Below are 21,964 nucleotides of genomic sequence, written 5' to 3'. Positions count from 1 at the left end.
TCAAAATGGTATTGGCGATTACAATGCACAATTAACATGATTTTATTAACCATGATGAAGGCAGCATTCCAACTTTATGCTGCCTGCTGCCTTAAATAAGTTGTGACCAGCCAGTGATAAACGTGGGATTGGCAGGATATTCCAGGAGGTGACCAATATTGTGAATGGCTAGCACCAATATTGTGAATGGCTAGCACCAGTTAAAACTCTGCTTAAAGCCAGCCAGCACCTCTTCAAGGTGTGGTGCATAATGGCTGGAGATTTGCAGTCAAGCAGGAAGTGAATCAGACCTGTGAAACATTGAAGAATGGCTTAACGTCAATGACAGTGAATTCTAAGCTTTTTGGACACTGCACTGGAGGCCTTGAATGACGAGATGCAAAAGAGGAAGGATATCCTACATCCACAATGTGTGAGCCCCCCCCCGCCACAGATGCACATTCAGAAGGCAGTGGGAGCAGGTAGGTGTGGAGGTCAATGACTGGAGTTAAATCCTGAGGACCTAGGTGCAGTGTTGCAAGAACTTCAATAACCTTACATAAGTGGTTAAGGCCAGTGAATAAATCCTCAAATACCATATTCAACTAACTGCACCACTAGCCTCAGACCAATGCTTCCCAAACTTATTCCACTCGGATTCCATTTTATATTTCACACTTGGTGCAACCCCAGAGTGAAAAATATGTGGCGGGGGTGGGGGAAAAGAGGGAGAGTACTGATCTTGGGTGGTGGGGAGGGAAAGGAGAGTTCAAGCATCTGGGGTACAGGGCTGTCAAATCTCAGTCTTCACTCCACAGCCGCCATTGTTATCTCAGACCTCACAGCCTCAACTGCCCATCCTGCAACTCCACTGGGATCAACCCACAATTTGGAAACCCCTGCTTCAGACATTATTCAATTCATGACACCCCCCATTATTCACCTACCAACAATCTCCAGTCAGGACTCATACCTGACTTTCATATGCTGCACTGCACCCTTAAACACTTGGTATTGCTGTAAGCCTCACACTCATACCTCACAGCTTGTACACACTGCAAACCATGACAACCACATAACCCAAACAAATTCCATGACACTCATTGACATACATCCCTCCCTCTTGCAGGAGAAAGTGGCATACAAACAGAGGCAGCAAGAAGTAACCACTTGCAGACAAGCAAGCCTAAATGTCTTGATTTCTATGGAGGATGCATTGCTGGCCACCACTGGGATGACCCATTGTTCAGGCCATTACCAATGGCGAGGCTAAAATAATTGAAAGTGACGGTATCATCCTACCTAATCCACCTCCTCCCTCATTCCACACCATCTTCTGATTTACGAGTTGCAGATAGTGTTAGTATGCATCTATTACTTTCCTTCCTCTCTGCACTACATTGTGCCTTGAGATACCCAGAGGTGAAACTCAGCCAGGCAGCAAAGAGGAATAAGAAAACAGTGATGAAGGCAGCACAATAATGTCATTTGATATCACATTAACAGCCACCAGTTCAGATACTGATACTGTTTGTGTAGAGGCAGGGCCTGCATGCAGTCAGACACCCAACATGAATGGGCTTCATCAGCCCTTCACCAGCTATGCTGTAGCCACAGGGATAATAGTGCATAGGGGACTAAGATGGGCAAAGGCATAAAGAAGACAGGCATTTAGGGAATGCCCATGGGTGATTAGTTGACCTTTTTTTTTTACAGTATGGAACAGTTTCATATGGTTTGTCATTTTTATTTTGTGGTGGTATTTATTTTTGCATTGTGGGCAAGCAGGCAGTCAATGCAGAGGGAAGGTAAGGTTTTAAATTGTTGGTTGTGGGGGTGGGGGGTGTGTGTGTGTGTGTGGGGAGGAGAAGAGCGAATCGGGGTTGTCTTTAACTGGTATTGCACTCAGCCAGCCAGGCCAGAAAGGGCTGTTTAGATTTTGTCCCCCCCATAATCATCCGGCAACAGCCCTTTGATTTTCCACGTTGCCTGAAATGCAGCTGGCACAGTGGAACAATGCAGATTGAAGGTAGCATTGCTGCTGCCTAACTGGGGACAGGCCTGTATGATTCTTTCCTATAGTCAACCACTAGCTGGCATGAAACTCCTTTTGATTCTGGCATAGAGCAAACATGTGCAGGGACACACATGCAGTCTTTGGCATCCTACACAGTGGAGAAGCCTGCAATTCTCATGAAGCCTCATGCTCTGTCCACCTGCTGATCTCTGGCAAGAGCGAATTGAATGTAGCCAGCTCTCAATTAATAAAGACCATCAGTGGCCTGTGTGGATAGCAAACAGAGATGCTGGAAATATCTCCAACTCCAGCTAGGTGGCAGCCAAAAGCATAAAAGTTCATCACCACCATCATGCTCATAATCCCTGGTAATGGGGTCCTTGTCCTGCTCCAAGGTTGTAATTGTGACTGCAGAAGGTGACAGATTTTAAGTGCGAACATCCTTAGTGAAGTGCAGACTTTGCATACATAGTTCCTTGATAAGGTTCAGAGATAAAATACTCCCTCAACACCCTGGGTGTATATGGTCTTCTGCTGAGACACCTTCTCCCCCACCTCCCATCCCTTCCCCCCTCATTCTTACAACAGCTTATCCCTTTCTGTGACCTCTGTTCATTCTCCAAGCCATCTTGTATTCCAAAGGGAATGCTATGCTTGGGAACAACTGGTTTGTGCATTAGCTTTGAAGTCAGCAACAAATCCATGAGCATCGCTCTGTAAACTTATGCAACTTTAAACAATTAAACAATTATAGAATTGAAACAACAGATAAAGTTGACCAACAACTAACTTGTTGGTAGATAATGATAATCCCTTTACAGAGCACTGCTGGTGGGAACACATGTTCAGCTGTGAGAGGTTAAGAGAAGCTGTTGGTTGGAGTTGAACACCAAAATGGTACCACTGATGTCAAATCAATGTTGCATGCTGATTGACATTATGATTTGCCTGCTTTGCAGCTGTTCTTTGTGCACATTAATGCCTTCACCAATATGGTGTCTGGTGCAACTCAACCCAGAACTATACGACTCCATCTGACTCTCCTAAGGGCACTCGCAAGGCCCAAAAACTGGGTGCAAATGATCCTAATTTTGCACCCACCGTCAGGGCTGGTGAAATGTCAGTTCCTCGATGAACTCCGCTAGTTGTTGTGATTTGGAATACAATATTTGAAAAGGGTGTGAAAGCATGGGCTGGATTTTACAGTTGGCGAGCGGGGGTGGGGCCCGCTTGCCGACGCGTAAAATGACGTGCAGTGACATTGGGAGGAACCCCTGACATTACCGCGCCCCATTTAAATTTTCAGGAAGGTGGGGCTGCAGCAAAATCAGTTGCCCACCCGCCGACCTGTCAATGGCCAATTGAGGCCATTGATAGAGCAATTAAAGTAATTAGTGGACCTACCCATCCATCCTTAAGGTTGGCGGGCAGGCCAGGAGTCCTGGCGCAAACTAGAAAAAGCATGAAACCTCATCCACGGGCGGGATGAGACTTCATGTAAGGCTTTAAAAATTTTAAAGTTTTTTGAAAATTATGAACATGTCCCAACTCATGTGACGTTGTCACATGAGGGGACATGTTAGGGAAATTTTATCTTTCTATTTTGAGCTTTTTCACATTTAGAGCTGATCTCCCTGAGGCTGCACTTAGCCTCAGGGAGATGAATGCGCTCTTTCGTGCGCATGCACAAAACAGCACACTCTTGATTTTGGGACATCCCCCCCCATCTCCTGCACAGGGAGCTCATAGTGTTTCTGTGCGGACATCACGCTGGGTGGGCCAATTAAGGCCCGCCCATGTAAAATGGCGCCGCACCACCAATCGGAGGCGCTGATCAGAAGTGCGCCTGCCCATCATCTTCCCCACAATGGGGGGAAAATTCAGCCCCATATCCATTAATAGCTTTCAGAAGTGAATTTAAAAATTAGAAAGGGAAACATTTGCAGGACAACAGAGAGGACAGTGAAATGGGGCTAATTAGATACCTTTTTCAAAGAGCTGGCACAAGTACAATAGATTGAATGGTCTCCTGCTGTGCTATATCATTCTATGGTTTAAGGCGTTCTACTTGAGTAATTGTATCAAGATCTGTTTTATATCTCAAAATTAACAGCAATTTAAGTTTGGCAATAAGACAAAATGACATTTCATTAAGGATTTCATCAGGTATGACTGACCAAAGTATTTAACTGATGGACCTTTAGAGGAAATATGCTTAGGATGGTACTGAATTACACAGACAAGGAAGGTTCAATTTTAATTCTGCTCACAGGGTGGGCATGTAGTTGGATTCATCCAAGGGGATTAACTGCTGAGGTCCTGCTTCTTGCAGGTTCTGATTTGAACACAGCTGAAAAGGATTCCAGGTCAGAGGAGGCCCCAAAAGTTAGGTATTTGGAAATAATTTTGTTAGACTTTCTTTTTGGATCCAGGAGGAGGAGGAGTGGCCAAGACTATAAAGAAAGTGGAGGGCTGTCCTGTGCTTCCCAGGTGCATCATCCTACTCCAACTACCCTCGCCAACAGCTCCAACTGGGAGCGCCTCAAAAACCTTCCCAAGGAACTGACTGCTGGGGAACATTGTTTCAGTCCTGGCAGTGGCATCCTGCAACTCTATATACCCCTCCCAGGAGATGACTCGCCCAATGCAAATGAGGTCAAGGAATAACATTTCCCTGGCATAATTTTGTTGAGGAGCAATAGTTTGCCACCCACCTTCGGCCTTTCCTGCATGACTGCCATCCTGAGCTAAAATAAAGAATGGTTATTCAACATACTGGAAGTTGCTGGCAGTTGATGGTCAGAAACTTCAAGACAGAACAGGTGGTAACTGAGGAAACTGATAACTAATAAATCCATATTGGTTATAATCAATGCTATGGACAATAAAACCACATGCAGCTTTGTAATAAATAATTAGATTTGTGGGAGATATTACAAGAAAAATAAAATACATTTTTTCTTTGAAATGTTTCCCATCGCCCATTATATACTATTCAATCTCATGCACTGGTGCTGAAATGCTATCTCAATCTTTGGTGGCTCATGGTGTTGCTGTTCTAATAATACTTTCCTGCTGTGTGTTATCCATTCCTTCCTCGAACTGGCGATTCCTTATTGTTTTGCCTAATCAAAATAAGAAGGTTCATCAGGAAGAAACTGGTGATTATTGAGAAGTGACATGGGGACACCACAACCTCCAAGTTCCCCTTCACATCACACAACAGCCAGACCTGGAGCTATATCAACATTCCTTCAATGTCACTGTGTCAAAATTCTAGGAATCCCTCCCCAACAGCATTGTGTTCTACCGAGTCACAAGGACGGCAGTATTAAAGGCAGCAACTCGGGATGGGCCATAAATGTTGGCTGTCAGTGAGGCTCATGTACCATGAACCAAAAAAACAAGTGCCAAGAATAGCCTTGGGGTGGCATGTCTCTGCTTGAAATGCCACCTCCACCAGTAACATTAGGAAACAAAATTGTAGGCCTGATGTGTGGGAAGCTACAGGAGCAAACCTGTGTCATGCTTGCTTTACAGCACTATAGATTAGCACACATCATTACACCATCTACTAAATATATTTTATCATCCCTATAGCACCCTTAATATTTGACATGATTTAAACTAGGATATTTTAGATTTTAGGATTTGGAGTTTTACAGGTCAACATTTGCTTCTCAAACATCCCATGGATTTAATATTTAAAAAGTGACACTCTCTACCATTATAGGAAGTCAGTTAAGCAAGCTTACTCATGGGGAGAGCTGAAACAAACTACCTTTTCTGAAGATTTCAGTATGCAAATCCAAAACTTGAACTGCAGAGTGGGAGATAGTGAACATCAACTGTGAAAAGATAGAATTAACACTGGGGTGCCATTGACCTGTTCATCTTATCAGTAAATAGCTACTTTTATTCAACATCATTGTATTTGTGAAAAACTTTGATTAAAATTATTTTATTTTCCAAGAAGGATTTGTTCCACTTCAAGTAGATGTTTGTGAAAAATTGTAACAAAAATGACTGCAGTTGCTCAAGGAGGAAGGTCCGCTGCTGTCACAGGCAACCACTGATGGCCAATAATGCTGCTTTTCTACAGTCATCCATCTTCCAAGAACAAATTTAACAAAAGTGGTTTTAACAAAACATGACAAGCTCGTACAGCATCTTGCTAGCACAGGGACATAGTCCGGCTGACAAACAAACCATGCTGGCCTGGTAGGTTGTTAGAAAAATTTGACACAGCAGCGAGTTGTGTGTCATGAAAATCTGGTATAATTAATATCAGTACAATCATGGATGTCATATCCAGAGAATGTTACTAAGAATGAAGATGGTATTATATTTCACTTTCCAATTTTACTGCAGTTTAGGGGAAGGGGTCAGCTTAAAGAATCTCTAGTCTTTCTTGTTTTTTGTCAAACAGCTATTGGCATCTGCTTCATACACGTCATGATATAAATGGCAGTAGGAGGAGGAAATAACTATCTTACCATTAATGAACTTTCAGGAACACAACTAAAAAAATTAGGCTCATTCTTGGCCTTTTTTGGGTACTATAAGTGCCCTTGGTGCTCCAAAAATGACATTGGTGGTTGGACACACAATGCTAGGATGAATGGCACTGGATATCACATTGGTGAGGATTAGTGCATGCACAGTAAACAGCCACTGGGAGTATGCAGAGCAGGCAGATCATCATGTTAATCAGCATAAAATACCAATTTGATACTAGCATTGCAACTGTGGAGCCGAATGTTCCGGCTAACACTCTTGCTCCATTAGTGCTATTTAATGCAATCGTCAACCATGTACAGGTTAGTTGCTGTTGTTTCCTTCCAGCTGTTGCTATGATTCTACAAGTCTTTGCTGATTTCTATTGTTTAAAGTTGCAAAAGTCTACAGGGAGTGGTATGGTAGATACTGAATGACATTTTGCTGATTTCAAGGGTTCTACTAGGCATTTCCCTCAAAATACAGCATGACTTGGACAATGAATAGAGGCCATGCTGTTGAAAGAGAAGAAGGGGAGAAGGACTCTCAGCAGGAGGCTATATCCACTCGGTGTTCAGGAAGCAATTATCTTAATTGAGCCTCAGCTAAGGGCAACAGGAGACACATCTGCACTTCAGTCCTCACTGAAATTTACCACCTGCTGTAACTTCAGAGCAGGGCAAAGGCCACATTACCAGTGAATGTGAACTTGATCATAGCAATAAATTTTCATGCATCTGGTTCCATCTAGGCCAGAGCTGGAGATATTTGTAACAACTTGCAGTTCACTGTAATACAAAGACAGTCACTGAGGTTCTAGATTCAATGCGAGCTAACAACAAGTAGAGAGAGTGACTGTATGGCTTAGCTGGATTGCAGGCTTCCAAATGATGCAGGATGGCATTGACTACACACACATTGTTTTGTGGGTGATACATGGTCAACTCTGCCCTGCACCGGGATTCCACTCCCAGAATGTCCAGCTGGTGTGTGTGACCATACTGTAGATTTGGGGAAAGAAGCAGCCCAAAATCATGCAGGTTAATGCCTGGTATTCTGGCAGCAGGCATGATGACAGTCCACTGTACCTGCTGCATTTCAGCCATCATGGTAAACCAGTTTGTCCTTGGCTAGCTGACAGGCAATAGTACAGTGCATTGGAAGGGAGGATGGGAGTGGTGTGGAGTTAAGAGATGCATAGTTAAACCATCTGCAGCTTGTAACTAAGCATTTGGGATAAGTGGAAAGTGAGATGTAAGAAAGAAGATTAGATATGAGGATATCATTTATGCTTTCAGCCCCACCACAGCCAAGGACTCAGCAATGGGCTTCCCAATAATGGTCGACAGAGTCACCTCCATGGCAGTTAGGTCATGCAGATGCACCTGACACCTCTAGTTAGCTCCTGTTTCTTCCAGTTGTGCGCCACTTTGTCCTGCAAAATAAAAGGAAATGTAAGTGAGTATGGTCCAATCTGTTTGGATGTTGTGGCTGTAACAAGGTGTCTGATGTGGATGAGGCTTGTGGCAGTCCTAAGTGTGCAAGGGTGCTATGCATATGAAAATGAGAGTTTTGAATGAGAGAAATTGTTGTATTGAGATGTATTGAGCAGTGTTTGGGGCTAATGGTCCAGTTGATGGGATGTGGCATTTGAAGATTTGAAGGAGATTGAAGGGGGGCATGATTGAGGTGTATAAACTTATGAGGGGCGTAGATAGGGTAGACAGGAAGGAATTTTTCCCCTTGGTGGAGGGATCAATAACCAGGGGGCATAGATTTAAGGTAAGGGGCAGGAGGTTTAGAGGGGATGTGAGGAAGAATTTTTTCACCCAGAGTGTGGTGGGAATCTGAAACTCACTGCCTGAAAGGATGGTAGAGGCAGAAACCCTCAACATTTAAGAAGTGCTTGGATGTGCACTTGCAATGCTATGGCATACAAGGCTATGGGCCTAGTGCTGGAAAATGGAACTAGAATAGTCAGGTACTTGTTTGACCAGCACAGACTTGATGGGCCAAAGGGCATTTTTCTGTGTAGACGTCTATGACTCCATGAGATGCATTCATTGACCTCTAACGCCATTTAAAGCGAAAGGCCAGAAGATCCAAAGAGACAGCTGAAGACCTGTAACTCTAAGCTATGGGCATGTGAAGCAGTGGTGTACTGTTGACGACTGAGTCAATGAGTGTGTGCGCGCATGGAAGAAAGCTTAAATCCATGTGGTGACCCAGGGGAGAGGAACACTGAAAGGAGAGTTTGAAACCCTGGAGGTGAACCCTTGCGGAAGGAGTCTGAAAGAAAACGTCAGTTTGGGTGAAAATTCCAAAGCGAGTTTTTGGAGATTGGAAACCTTCATGTGAAAGATGGAGTTCAGTGAGACTGGTTGTTTCACAGTGTGAAAAGTGTCTTGCAGGGTGCAGGGGAGCTGATGAGAGGTTCATAGATGCCACTCCAAACAGATGCTGTCACTTGGTTTCAGAGTATGGCGTGTCTGACTACAGGTCACCTACTAGTTTGCATGGACAGTGTAACTAGAGTTACTGTGAACATTAGAGTATAAAATAGCTTTTGTAACTTGTGTTATCATTCAAATCTAAATATATCTGTAAAAGTACAGTTGTGGGTGAAGGGGTAAAGTAATATAGTTCATCTTTTCTTCAATAAGTGTTTTATTTTGTTAGAAGTTCATCAGCTGACTCCCATGTTTCTGTTCAGTGGCTACTCTCCACATATCTAAACAAAAAATAAAAGTTTGGGTCTATCAAGCTGGGTTCCACCCTGGGTTCAGGCTTGTCCATTAGTAACATCAGCTGGGATCGTAGTAACACACGCATACACCCCTCACTGGTGATATAACAACATTCTCAGGTATGTGGTTCAAATCTTCACAACCCTGTAAGTTATAGTAACATGTCAGCACACTATTGCAAAAATCAAAAATGAAGTTCCACTTCTGTAACTAACAAAACATCTGAATTTCAACCGTGCGACCATAGGAGTGCCAAGAAGAGGCTTGATGGGTCCCATATTGGTAGCTCAAGAACTGCATTGGGAGCATGTCACCTACCCACCCTAATGGCTGAAAAATAGTGTATCACCCAGGGCAGGGAAATCCTGAAAAAAAAATTTCAAAAAAAAAAGCTAAGGAAGATATTCAGCCTTTCAATGAGTTTTCCCTCCATGAATATCAAAGCAAGGGAATTAATATATTCCAAGAGTGATAAGAATTTTAAGACTCTGGGATATTTTTGTTTAAACCATATGCAGACATGATATCATCAAGGACTGAATTACTGAGTTCATCAGGTGATTCATCAGAAGTCAATGGTGAATTTTAATCCAACCGCTTTGCATCAACTTTCTCAAGCTGGGTTCCCCATTTACAGCTTCTATCCTCAGCACAAAGGAAAAATCAATGTTCACAGCACCGAAGAAATGCAGATTCAAATCAATCCCAGTTCTTTGTAATGGTTTACTTTTTGAAAGGAATGCTATGGCTGCACTCACATATACGCTCTCTTTTCAATGATTAAAAAGCTTAAAAATTTTTTTAAAGCATTCATCAAATTAAAGACACCATAAGAAAATAAACAAATTGTATAACTTCAATTTTATACAAAGTTAGCATATTAATAGGGCTGAAAACAATACTTTTGACATAAGTTTTGTATTATTATTTTACTTGCAACTAAAAAGCTATGTATATAATCACCTCTGTAACTTTCAAAAAGCCTGAAAAATCAGCTACCACATTTCCATGTGTGAGCATGGCCCCCTTAGGGTTCCCTGAAAGGAAAAATTACATTGTTAATACAATTATAAGGCACAAAATAGAAGGCACATCAAAAAATTGATAAACAAAAGCCATAAGAAAGAAAAGAGACTTTTATATAGACAAAATCTCCAGGATATGATTTTTTCAAAAATTCTTTCATGGGATGTGGGCGTCACTGGCAAGGCCAGTATTTGCTGTCCATCCCTTGAACTGAGTGGCTTGCTGATCTATTTCAGAGAGCACTTAAAGAATCAGCCCCATTGTTATGTGTTATGTAGGCCCGATCATGCAGAGCTGAGAAACACTAAGGGGCAAAAAAACGTTAGTGGGGTTTGTATATAGACCCCCAAACTGTAGTGGTGATGTTGGGAATGGCATTAAACAGGAAATTAGAGATGCAGGCAATAAAAGAACATCTGTAATTATGGGTGACTTTAATCTGCATATAGATTGGGAAAATCAAATTAGTAACAATACCGTAGAGGAGGAATTCCTGGAGTGGATATGGGATGGTTTTCTGGACCAATACGTTGAGAAACGAACTAGAGAACAGGCCATCCTAGACTGGGTATTGTGTAATGAGAAAGGAATAATTGGCAATCCAGCTGTGCGAGGCCCCTTGAGCAACCATAATATGATAGAATTCTTCATCAAGATGGAGAGTGACGTAGTTGATTCTGAGACTAGGGTCCTGAATCTGAATAAAGGAAACTACGATGGTATGAGGCGCGAGTTGGCTATGATGTATTGAGAAACGTTACTTAAAGGGATGATGGTGGATAGGCAATAGCAAACATTCAAGGAGTGCATGGGTGAACTGCAACAATTGTTTATTCCTGTCTGGTGCAAAAGTAAAACAGGAAAGGTGGCCAAACTATGGATTACAAAGGAAATTAGAGACAGTATTAGATCCAAAAAAGAGGCATACAAGTTGGCCAGAAAAAACAACAGACCTGAGGATTGGGAGCAGTTTAGAATTCAGCAAAGGAAGACCAAGGGGTTGATAAAGAAGGGAAAAATAGAGTATGAGAGTAAGCTTGCAGGGAACATAAAAACTGACTAAAAGTTTCTATAAGTATGTGAAGAGAAAAAGATTGGTGAAGACAAATGTAGGTCCGTTACAGTCAGAAACAGGGGAATTTATAATAGAGAACGAAGAAATGGCTGACCAACTAAATACATACTTTGGTTCTGTCTTCACAAAGGAGGACAAATAACATACTAGAAATGTTGGGGAACACAGGGTTTAGTGAGAGGGAGGAACTAAAATAAATCAGTATTGGTAGGGAAATGGTGTTGGGGAAATTGATGGCATTGAAGGCAGATAAATTCCCAGGGCCTAATAATCTACATCCCAGAGTACTTAAGGAACTGGCCCTAGAAATAGTGGGTGCATTGGTGGTCATCTTCCAAGATTCTATAGGCTCTAGACCAGTTCCTACAAATTGGAGGGTAGCTAATGTAAAAGGAGGGAGAGAGAAAACAGGGATTATAGACCAGTCAGCCTGATGTCGGTAGTGGGGAAAATTCTAGAGTCCATTATAAAAGATTTAATAGCTGAGCACTTGGAAAACAGTGGAAGAATCAGACAGAGTCAGCATGGATTTACGAAAGGGAAATCATGTTTGACAAATCTACTGGAATTTTTCAAGTAGTAGAGTTGATGAGTGGGAGCCAGTGGATGTGGTTTATTCGGACTTTCAGAAGGCTTTCGACAAGTCCCACATAAGAGATTGGCGTGCAAAATTAAAGTACATGGGATTAAGGGTAGTGTATTGAGATGGATAGAAAACTGGTTGGCAGACAGGAAACAAAGCGTAGGAATAAACAGGTCTTTTTCCGAATGGCAGGTAGTGACTAGAGGGGTACTGCAGGGATCAGTGCTGGGACTCCAGCTATTCACAATATATATTAATGATTTAGATGAGGGAAATAAATGTAATATCTCCAAATTTGCAGATGACACAAAGCTGGGTGGGAGGGTGAGTTGTGAGGAGGATGCAGAGATGCTTCAGTGTGATTTGGACAAGCTGAGTGAATGGGCAAATGCATGGCAGGCACAGTATAATGTGGATAAACATGAGGTTATCCACTTTGGTAACAAAAACAGGAAGGCAGATTATCTGAATGGCTATAAATTGAGATGGGGGAAAGTGCAATGAGACTTGGGTGCCCTTGTACACCAGTCGCTGAAGGTAAGCATGCAGCAGGCGGCACATAGTATATTGGCCTTAATAGCCAGAGGATTCGAGTACAGAAGCAGGGATGTCTTGCTGCAATTATGCAGGGCCTTGGTGAGACCACACCTGGAATAGTGTGGGCAGTTTTGGTCTCCTTATCCAAGGAAGGATGTTCTTGCTATAGGGGGAGTGCAGAGAAGGTTTACCAGACGGATTCCTGGAATGACGGGACTGACATATGAGGAGAGATTGAGTCATAGAATTATACTCTGAGTTCAGGAGAATGAAGGGGGGTGGTGGGATCTCATAGATACCTATAACATTTTAACAGGTCTAGACAGGGTCTAGGAAGGATGTTCCTGATGGTGGGGGAGTCCAGAACCAGGGGTCACAGTCTGAGGATACGGGGTAGACCATTTAGGACTGAGATGAGGAGAAATTTCTTCACCCAGAGTGTGGTGAGCCTGTGGAATTCACTAACACAGAAAGTAGTTGAGGCCAAAGCATTGTTTGTTTTCAAGAAGGAGTTAGATATAGCTCTCCACCTCACGGATGCTCCAGTGTCCCCAGCCGGGATCAAAGGATATGGGGAGAAAGCAGGGGCAGGCTATTGAGGCTATGATCATAATGAATGGCAGAGCAGGTTTGAAGGGTCGAATGGCCTACTCTTGCTCCTATTTTTCTATGATCAGGTGAGGATTGCAGGGCATTAGTGATCTAGATCTAGATGGGTTTTTATGGCAAGTAATGATAGTCTCGGTCATAGTGATCATGAAACTAGCATTCAATTCCAGATTTTATTAATTGAATTTAAATTCCACCAGCTACAGTGATGGGATTTGAACCAGTGTCCTCAGAGGATTAGCCTGGGCCTCTGGGTTACCAACCCAGTTACAGTACCACTATGCCTCAGTCTCCACCCCAGGACATGAAATGAAGTAGATGAGAAAATTGTAGGAGCTTTAGTCATGATCTTTCAAGCTCCTCTGGATTTAAGAATTATCCCCTCAGATTGAAAATTGCCAATGCCATTCCATTACTCAAGGACGATGAAGAAGTTACTAGAATCTGTTATTCAGGACAGGATGACTGAGCACTTGGACAAATTTGAATGGATCAGAGCCAGCAAAGATTGGATAAAGGACATGTCATATCAAACTGATCTAGTTGAATGTTTGAGTGGCCACTAACATGTTAGATAAGGCAGTGTCAATGAATGTTATTTATATGGATCTTTAAAAAGGCATTCATTAAGGTTCCACATAAGGAAAAATGGAAGTACATGGAATTCGAGGCAATCTTTTCATGTGGGTAGAAAATTAGTTAAGAGGCACAAGACAGAGAATAGAGATAAATTATGTGCTCCAATTGGCAGGGTATAACTACTGATATTCCCCAGGGATCTGTACTGGAACTTCAACTTTTCAATAGATTTAAGGTTGACTTAGGTGAAGAACCAGAGAGCACCATAAGCAAGTTTGATGATGTTTGGTGGCATAGTAAGTAATGTGGGTGGAAGCAGAAAGTTGCAAACGGGTAGCCTCCTCCTCCAGGTCCCATGCCCTAAGAGGGCATTGGTGACCATGAACTTCCCTTGTATTGATCCAGATTCTGCTTGGCAAAGTACTGCAGTGCTTTGCTGCTGCCTTCTGCAGTATGGCTGTCCAGGGAAGTCACCTGGTCTTTCCACCTGCCATCAGTTGTATTGGAAGGACTTGCAGGCTGATAATCAACCTATTTGGTCACATTATGTACCAAACTTCCATGGCCATCAAGTCCTGAAGTGGGACTTAAACCCAAAGCTTCTGGCCCAGAGGTAGGGACATGAGTGCCACATGACCTCCTGCAAAGGGACATTGATAGAATAAGTGAATGGGCAAATTTCTGACAGGTGGAGTTCAACACAGGGAAGTACAAAGTCAACAACTTTGGACCCAAGATAGATGAGAGCATTTTCTAAATGGTGAAAAGCTGGCAACTGTGAAGTAGTTTAAGAGGCTAAAGAAATAACCAGAAACTAGTGGACAGGTACAAAAATAATCAAGCTATGAACTGTTAGTCTTCACCTCAAGAGGGCTGGAATACATAGAGATGGAAGCTGTGCCACAGTTATATAATGTTATGCTGAGACTGCGCTTGTGAGAACGGTGTTCAACTCTGGGAACAGCAGAGAAACTGGCCTTGGATTCGGCACAATACAGATCCACCAGCATTATAGAGATTAAAAGGGTTAAATCAGTACTTCCCAAACTGTTTCCCGCTGTGACCCTATTTTGATGCTTTAAATTGACATAACCTCAGAGCAGGAGTGGGGGGTTGGACGTGGCTGCGTTGTGGGATGTAGTGCATTGGCGTCCAGGAATCAGCAATTCTACATCTCCCAATTGTGTTAACTTGATTATCATTGTATCCCTAAAACAGTGACCCCTGCCAGCAGCCCAGCTACAGTCAGGCTGCTTACAGCAGGGGACATTCACACAACCACGGTTTGCCCACCATGTGAGAGGGCTGGTATAAAGGATTAGCATTAAAATCATTTCTGTTCCAGTGGTACAGTAAGCTTTGTATACTAACCAAGTTATAGGGTGGTTTTTTTTTCCCTTCAGTCTTTCATGTGACGTGAACCAGATGGGTTTTTTATGAGAATTATCAATAGTTTCAATGGTCACTGTTACTGGTACTAGCTTTCAACTCAGATTTATTCGTTGAATTTTTAAATTCAACCAGCTGCCATGGTGGGATTTGAACCCATGGCGCAGAGCATTAGCCGGTCCTCTGGGTTACTTGTCCAGTGACAGTACCACCATCTTCCTCCATATTTGACAAAAGGACTGTACCTCAAATGGAGCAAAACAGCATGTGTGTTCTAAGTGCACAATAAATTATGTACCCTCAGAACAGGTGGTTAAAATTCAGGCTGTAATGTGTGCCGGCAGTAACTGTAACAGAAATATTGGCACCTCCCTCCTGCTCGCCACATCTGTCCCGAGTGCAATGTTGTGAACAATGCTGGATCAAACTCAAGACAGCAAAACGGAGGCTGACCAGCTCCAGCAGATTTTGCAATAATCAGCTGTCTCTTGGCATGGAGCATGCTGGGGACTTGTTGGTCTAGAAAAATGGTCCGTAGCAAGAGTTCCATTCAACTGCTCCACAGTCGCCATTATGGTCCTGGACCTTGCGATCCCAAGATTGCATCCCGCAACCCCACTGCATTAAATCTTCTGGACGGCTACTTAGACTATGTTCATATTCCCACAAGTACAGTAGATTAGAGGGGCGATATGAGATGTTCAAGGATTTACAAGATTGGAGCTAAATTACTTCCTCTAGTGATAGAATTCAGAACAAGGGGACATAACCTTAAAATTAGAGCTGACCATTTAGGGGTGGTTTCAGGAAGCACTTTTTTTAAAAATAAAAAGGATATTGGAAATCTGGAACTCTCTCCCACAAAAAATTCCTGGAACCAGGTCAATTGAAAATGTCAAATTGATACTGACTAGGCCTCTTCAAGTGTAGTCAGTTAGACCCAGCCATCGAGCACAAAAGATGGAAAAGATTCACACCCAAAATTCCTGTGCTACTTCAGTATTACACTCAGGAAAATTTGACACTAAATTCACAAGGTAAATGATGATTAGTTTATTCTGTGATCCATACTCATTAGAAAGTCAATTGAGATTATTTAAAATGCAATCACAGGAGAAAGGGGAACTTCACTTTTAGTCAGGCTGGGCTGAACTACGGTAGCAGAGATAAAAGAATGTTCCAACATATGACAGAAGCAAATAATATGATCTTGATTACATGAAGGAGTTAATACATGAAGGAGTGGGGCAAGTCAAGGCCGAAACAGAAGCTATTTAATGTTAGTTGTTGTTTTGTAAAATCAAACTTTAATGGGGATGGTGTTAATGTATTATATAGATTTTTAAATATAGGAAATGATCAATTATCAACATTTATTACAGCATACTTTTGGCAGGGTGTCAGGACTTCTACTACATTTATGAAAGAATGAAATAGAGGATTAACAATAATTATTAAAGCCCTATCGTGTTCAGCTTGACCTGACTAAGCTGGTTTGTGTTTGGAGTTCAAGTCATTAGCCAATGCTCAATACATCCCTTGGAACAGGCACAGAAATATAATTATTTCCTCAGCTCTGCAGCAGTTGTAATGACTGATGGTTTGCAGCCTTCTGATTACTTTCCAAAAGCAGTAGCCCAAAGGCCTCCATCTCTGATCCCATAAGGGAAGAGACCTAGCATCATAAATCTTTGGCCTCTTTCTTCTGCACATGGAAACTGAACTGAATGCCTCCTCACCTCAGCATAGTGAAAATGAACATTTGCCTTAATGTGCCCAATAATTAAAACTATTCAAAGAACAACTGCATCAGTTCTCAAAAAGAGAGACATAAGTGCATAATGGTATTAATGACAAGCTTTACATTTTTTCATAAATAAATGGATATGAAATTGTTAAGCTATAGAATTTTAGAGGGTTTAAAATACCAATAATCAGCCTGTCACCTCTGAGAATCTAAAAAATTCTGGAATTGCTGGCAGGTATGTTGATAGAACGGGCTGCAGTGCAAAATAGAACTCTGGCCTCTGCCTTGCTTGCTATTCAATGCTATTGGGGTGTGCAATTCAACACTGCCTGTTTTGCATTACTACCCAAATAAAGGCTATAAAGAATTCATTGCAAACATTTGACAATCTGCAGTGAAATAGGCATTGTGGGCACTTTAAAAACTCATGAATCTGGACTCTACAAGGAGATTTTCTTAACAAAAGATTCTCATGTTAATGTAATGCTTGAGATGATTCTTCATATAATTGCAGGGAAATCTTATTACTGCAATGGTAGGGAACAGATACAACTTTGCACAGCAGTTACTATGGAAGGCACCAAATAATGTGAAAATGATCTTTCAAACAAAAGCCATTTGGACAAAAGAATGTTCAAAAGGTAAAGAGTGGGGATAATCCTATACAAATTCTATACATTTTCAGAAAACTGATAATATGAGTAGTGATCCTTAAATTAGAAAGATGTAAAGTCTGTGAGGAATACAGGTGGTCCTTGTACCACCAATGATTAAGTATGGGCTGTATTAATGATTACCTGGATTCATGATTCTTTCTTAAAGGACATAAAATCCCCAAATGTTAACTGAGTTTGTCTACTGAGACAAACAGACTAACAGGGAGGCCATCCATCACCCAACCAACATCACTAAAACATACATGGTCATTTATCTCATTGATGTTTGATAAACTCTGCTGTGCACAAATTGGCTGCCACATTACGCTACTGCATGCACGCACAAACGCAGAGTGAATGTGGACCAGCTTCCCTGTTAATGGGCAGTGAGATAGGGATGCCAAGTTTATCCTAATATTTAATGCTTTTAATTAACATAAATACCAATATTTCTTGAGGCACATACCTGTTGTTCCACTAGTAAAACAGACAATTGATAAGTCCTCAGGTCGTGGAGGCTGAGTAGAAAAACAAATAAAAATTAAGAAACCAAGGACAGCGCAAGCTGTGGAAGATACAATTTTGTTCCGAAAACTAGAGGTGGTGCTCAGTTATGCTGGCTGCTGATGATGCACATTTTCAAGTTACCCTTCCCTGAATTATGAATGAAATAACTATGAAAAAGAAAGTCAATTATAATGTTTCACTCACCACAGGAGTTTGCCTGTTCATCTGTCCAAGGTTCTGAAAGCAGGAAGGTAACCACAGAGTGAAAATGGAGCACATTTTATCCTTAAATTACACTTGTTTTTCCAAAAACAGCCTTGCAAAGAATGCTATTCACTTAGTGGCTAACTATGAAATAGTGGGAAAAAAAACCCAAAGTGCTGTCACGTGGTTTTGTTCTTTATTCTGGGCTTCACGTTGAACACTGCTATTAAAATATGTAGGATGTAAGCTAGTCTTAAAACACTCGTTAAGCATCAGAATGAATTGCAAATCCTTTGCAATTGTATAGTTCTATTTCCATATTCCGTTTTAAAAACAAAAAAATAAATCAATTTGTAATAGTACTCTTCAGTATTAAAACTGGTACATTATCTAACTTTTGCACCCACTGTCAGTTCTGTGCCCTCACAGTGCAAGTGAACTTCCCTATTCTGACCCCAATGTGAGATAACCGATTTTCCAAAGTGGTTATTCAGTGGCCTCTCCAAGAGAGATGAGTATCAAATGCAGTAAAATTATATGCAGTTTTGTGCTATTGACACAAGCCATTGTTGAAGTTGTCCAAAATCTCATTTTCTACTGGCTTGCTGCACATCTTCTGCAACTGATCAACAATGAATGGAACTTTGTTTTGATTTCACTTATTTTGCCCTTGTGATTTAATTTAAATTTAATTAATTCTGTTTGATCCACAAAAAAGGCGATCAACCACTTCCTATAATTTTATTGGCAGCGCCTCTTTAAAGGGGAGCTACTTGAATAATCCCTGTGGGTTACAAGTCAGCTGGCCTACTTAAAAAGGGACTTGAAATAAAAACAGAAAATAGTGAAAATATTCAGCCGTATTCAGTCACAGACCTGAAACATTAACACTGTTTCTCTTTCTCTCTTCACAGATGCTGTCAGACCTGAGTATTCCCAGCATTTTCTGGTTTTATTTCAGATTTTCAGCATTTGCTGTGTTTTGCTTTTGTGTTAAAATGGGACCGCTTCATTGTTCATACACATCATGTTTTCTGTTCAATTGCAGAGGCAGGGGAGTCATTTTAACACCCCAGGGAGGTAACCCAACTTCAACACATGCACTACTAGTTTTGATAGGTTGACGGGCAGGCAACCATCTCAATGGAGGATGTTTGGAATATCCCCACTTCTGTCCCTATCTCCACTGCCCACCACACCAAATGCACCTCAGAGATAAAGTCATGGCCAACATTTCAGACTGATAACCTTTCACCAGACAAAAAAGTTCAATCCAAACTCAATCTGCCATGTATTTCTGGTGCACTTGTAGGTGGCCAGCTTAACCTCAGATGAAGCAGCCCTCATTTAAATAATAAGATAAAAGCAAAATACTGCAGGTACTGGAAATCTGAATCAAAAACAGAAAATGCTGGAAAAACTCAGCAGGTCTGACAGCATCTGTGGAAAAAGAAAAAAAACAAAGTATCATTTCAAGCTCTTATGATCCTTCTTCAGAGTGCAAGAGAAGTGGAAACATTATGAAATTTATACTGTTTGTGGGGGGTGGAGGGCGGAGGGGGGTGGTGGGCAGGTGGAGCTGGATAGAAGGCCAGCAATAGGTGGGGACAAAGGAGGGATTGACAAAAATATCATGAGCAAGAGGACAAAGGGATTGTTAATTGTAGTGGTTAGTGCTAAAAAAAAAAGTGCTAATAGTGGCGTAAAGGTAAGAAATGAAAATGTGATTATAGCAGAACAAAGATAGCATTGTGTGAAAAACACCCTGGAACAAGTGACAGATGGCCCTGTAGGGGATGGGGTGGGGGAGGGAGGGGAAAATAAAGGATAGGAAATGGCAGCGGTGGTCGGGGATGGGGGAGGTGGGAGAAGGGGGATAAAACTATGGATAAAATGAAAAATAAAACAAGTGGGAAAAAAATGAATGTAGAAGGGGGTTGAAAAAAAAAAGGGGGTGAGGATGGAGGAAAGAGTTCATGGTCTGAAGTTGTTGAGCTCAATGTTAAGTCCAGAAGGCTGCAAGGTGACTAAATCGGAAGATGAGCTCCTGTTCCTCTAGTTTACGTTGGGCTTCACTAGAACATTGCAGCAGGCCAAGGACGGACATGTGGGCAGGATTGTGTGTTAAAATGGTAAGCAACCGGAAAGTCTGGGTCATGCTTGCAGACAGACCAGAGGTCTGAGCGCCAAATGACATCTCCTCCTATTTCCCCCTGGGCCATGACCCCATCACTGAACATCAAACCACTGTTTCCAGGATTTAACCGACCTCATCTCACCTGGAGATCTTCCCTCCATAGCGTCCAACCTCAGTCCCCTATCCCCAGACTGCCCACTTCTACCTCCTTCCCAAAATCCACAAACAAACAGTGCTGTCCCAGTAGACCGATCATGTCAGCCTGTTCCTGCCCCATAGAACTCTTCCTATCTTGACTCCATTCTCTCTCCTCTTGTCCAGTCTCTTCCCACCTACGTCCATGATTCCTTCGAGGCCCTACGTCATATCAACAATTTTCAGTTCCCTGGTCCTAACCACCTCCTCTTCACCATCTGGACATCCAATATCTCTACACCTCTATCCCCCACCAGGATGGTCCAAGGGCTCTCTGCTTCTTCCTTGAATAGAGGCCCAAACAATCGCCATCCACCACCACTCTCCTCTGTCTGGCTGAACTTGCTCTCTCAATGAATGATTTCTCCCTCAACTTGTCTCAGTTTCTCCAAATAAAAAGGTGTGGCTAGAGGTACCCGCACAGGTTCCAGTTATGCTTATCTCATTATGGGGATTTTGGAACATTCCTTGTTCCAGTCCTACTCAGGCCCCCTCCCACAACTCTTTCTTCGGTACATCGATGACTGTTTCGGTGCCGCTTCATGCTCTCGTCTGGAACTGGAAAATTGATCAATTTTGCTTCCAATTTCCACCCTTCCATCACCTTCACATGCTCCATCTCTGATACTTCCCTTCCCTGACCTCTGTCTCAATTTCTGGTGATAGACTGTCCACCAATATTCATTACAAGCCCAGTGACTTTCACAGCTACCTCAACTACAGCTCCTCACACCCTCCAGTCTTGTAAGGACTCCATCCCATTCTCTCAGTTCCTTCACCTCCGTCACATATGTTCCGATGATACCGCTTTCCAAAACGGTGCTTCTGGCATGTCTTCCTTAACTGAGGTTTCTCCCTAGTTATGGTTGACAGGGCCCTCAGCCATGCCCAATCCATCTCTCATACCTCTGTCCTCACACCTTCCCCTCCCTCCCAGAACTGGATAGGGTCCCCCTTGTCCTCACTTTTCACCCGTAGTCTCCGCATTCAAAGGATCATCCTCTGCCGTTTCTGCTAACTCCCAGCATGATTCCACCACCAAACACATCTTCCCCTCACCCCGCCACACCCTCCCATCAGAATTCTGTAGGGATTGTTCCCTCCGAGATTCCCTGATCCACTCCTCCATCACCCCTAACACCTCATCCCCGTCCCATGGCACCTACCCGTGCAATCACAGAAGGTGCAAAACCTACCCCTTTACCTCCTCACTATCCAAGGGTCCAAGCACTCCTTTCAGGTGAAGCAGCACTTCACTTGCACCTTCTTCAATTTAGTCTCCTGCATCCGCTGCTCCCAATGTGGTCGTCTCTACATCGGGGAGACCAAACACAGACTGGGAGACTGCTTTACGGAACACCTCTGTTCTGTCCGCAAGCATGATCCAGACCTTCCGGTCGCTTGTCATTTTAACACACAATCCTGCTCTCATGGCCACATGTCTGATCTTGGCCTGCTACGATGTTCCAGTGAAGCCCAA

The 21,964-nt window shown here is 42.5% G+C and overlaps 1 protein-coding gene across 4 annotated transcripts in view; it reads right to left on the bottom strand.

Annotated features, from left to right (window-relative positions):
* Positions 1-21,964, bottom strand: part of LOC121281108 (long-chain-fatty-acid--CoA ligase 6-like) — a 109,172-nt gene that overhangs the window by 39,991 nt on the left and 47,217 nt on the right. For all 4 annotated transcript variants that reach the window (XM_041193798.1, XM_041193796.1, XM_041193795.1 and 1 more), the window contains 3 exons: positions 18,153-18,185; positions 17,908-17,959; positions 10,204-10,277 (listed from right to left, as the gene is read on the bottom strand). In XM_041193798.1, the coding sequence (XP_041049732.1) occupies positions 10,204-10,277; positions 17,908-17,959; positions 18,153-18,185 (159 nt within the window). The remainder of the gene's footprint in view (positions 1-10,203; positions 10,278-17,907; positions 17,960-18,152; positions 18,186-21,964) is intronic.

The sequence above is a fragment of the Carcharodon carcharias genome, chromosome 8, assembly GCF_017639515.1.
Source record: "Carcharodon carcharias isolate sCarCar2 chromosome 8, sCarCar2.pri, whole genome shotgun sequence".
NCBI lineage: Eukaryota > Metazoa > Chordata > Chondrichthyes > Lamniformes > Lamnidae > Carcharodon > Carcharodon carcharias.
Note: the sequence above shows the minus strand (reverse complement) of the source record. Positions and strands in the feature narration are given on the sequence as shown.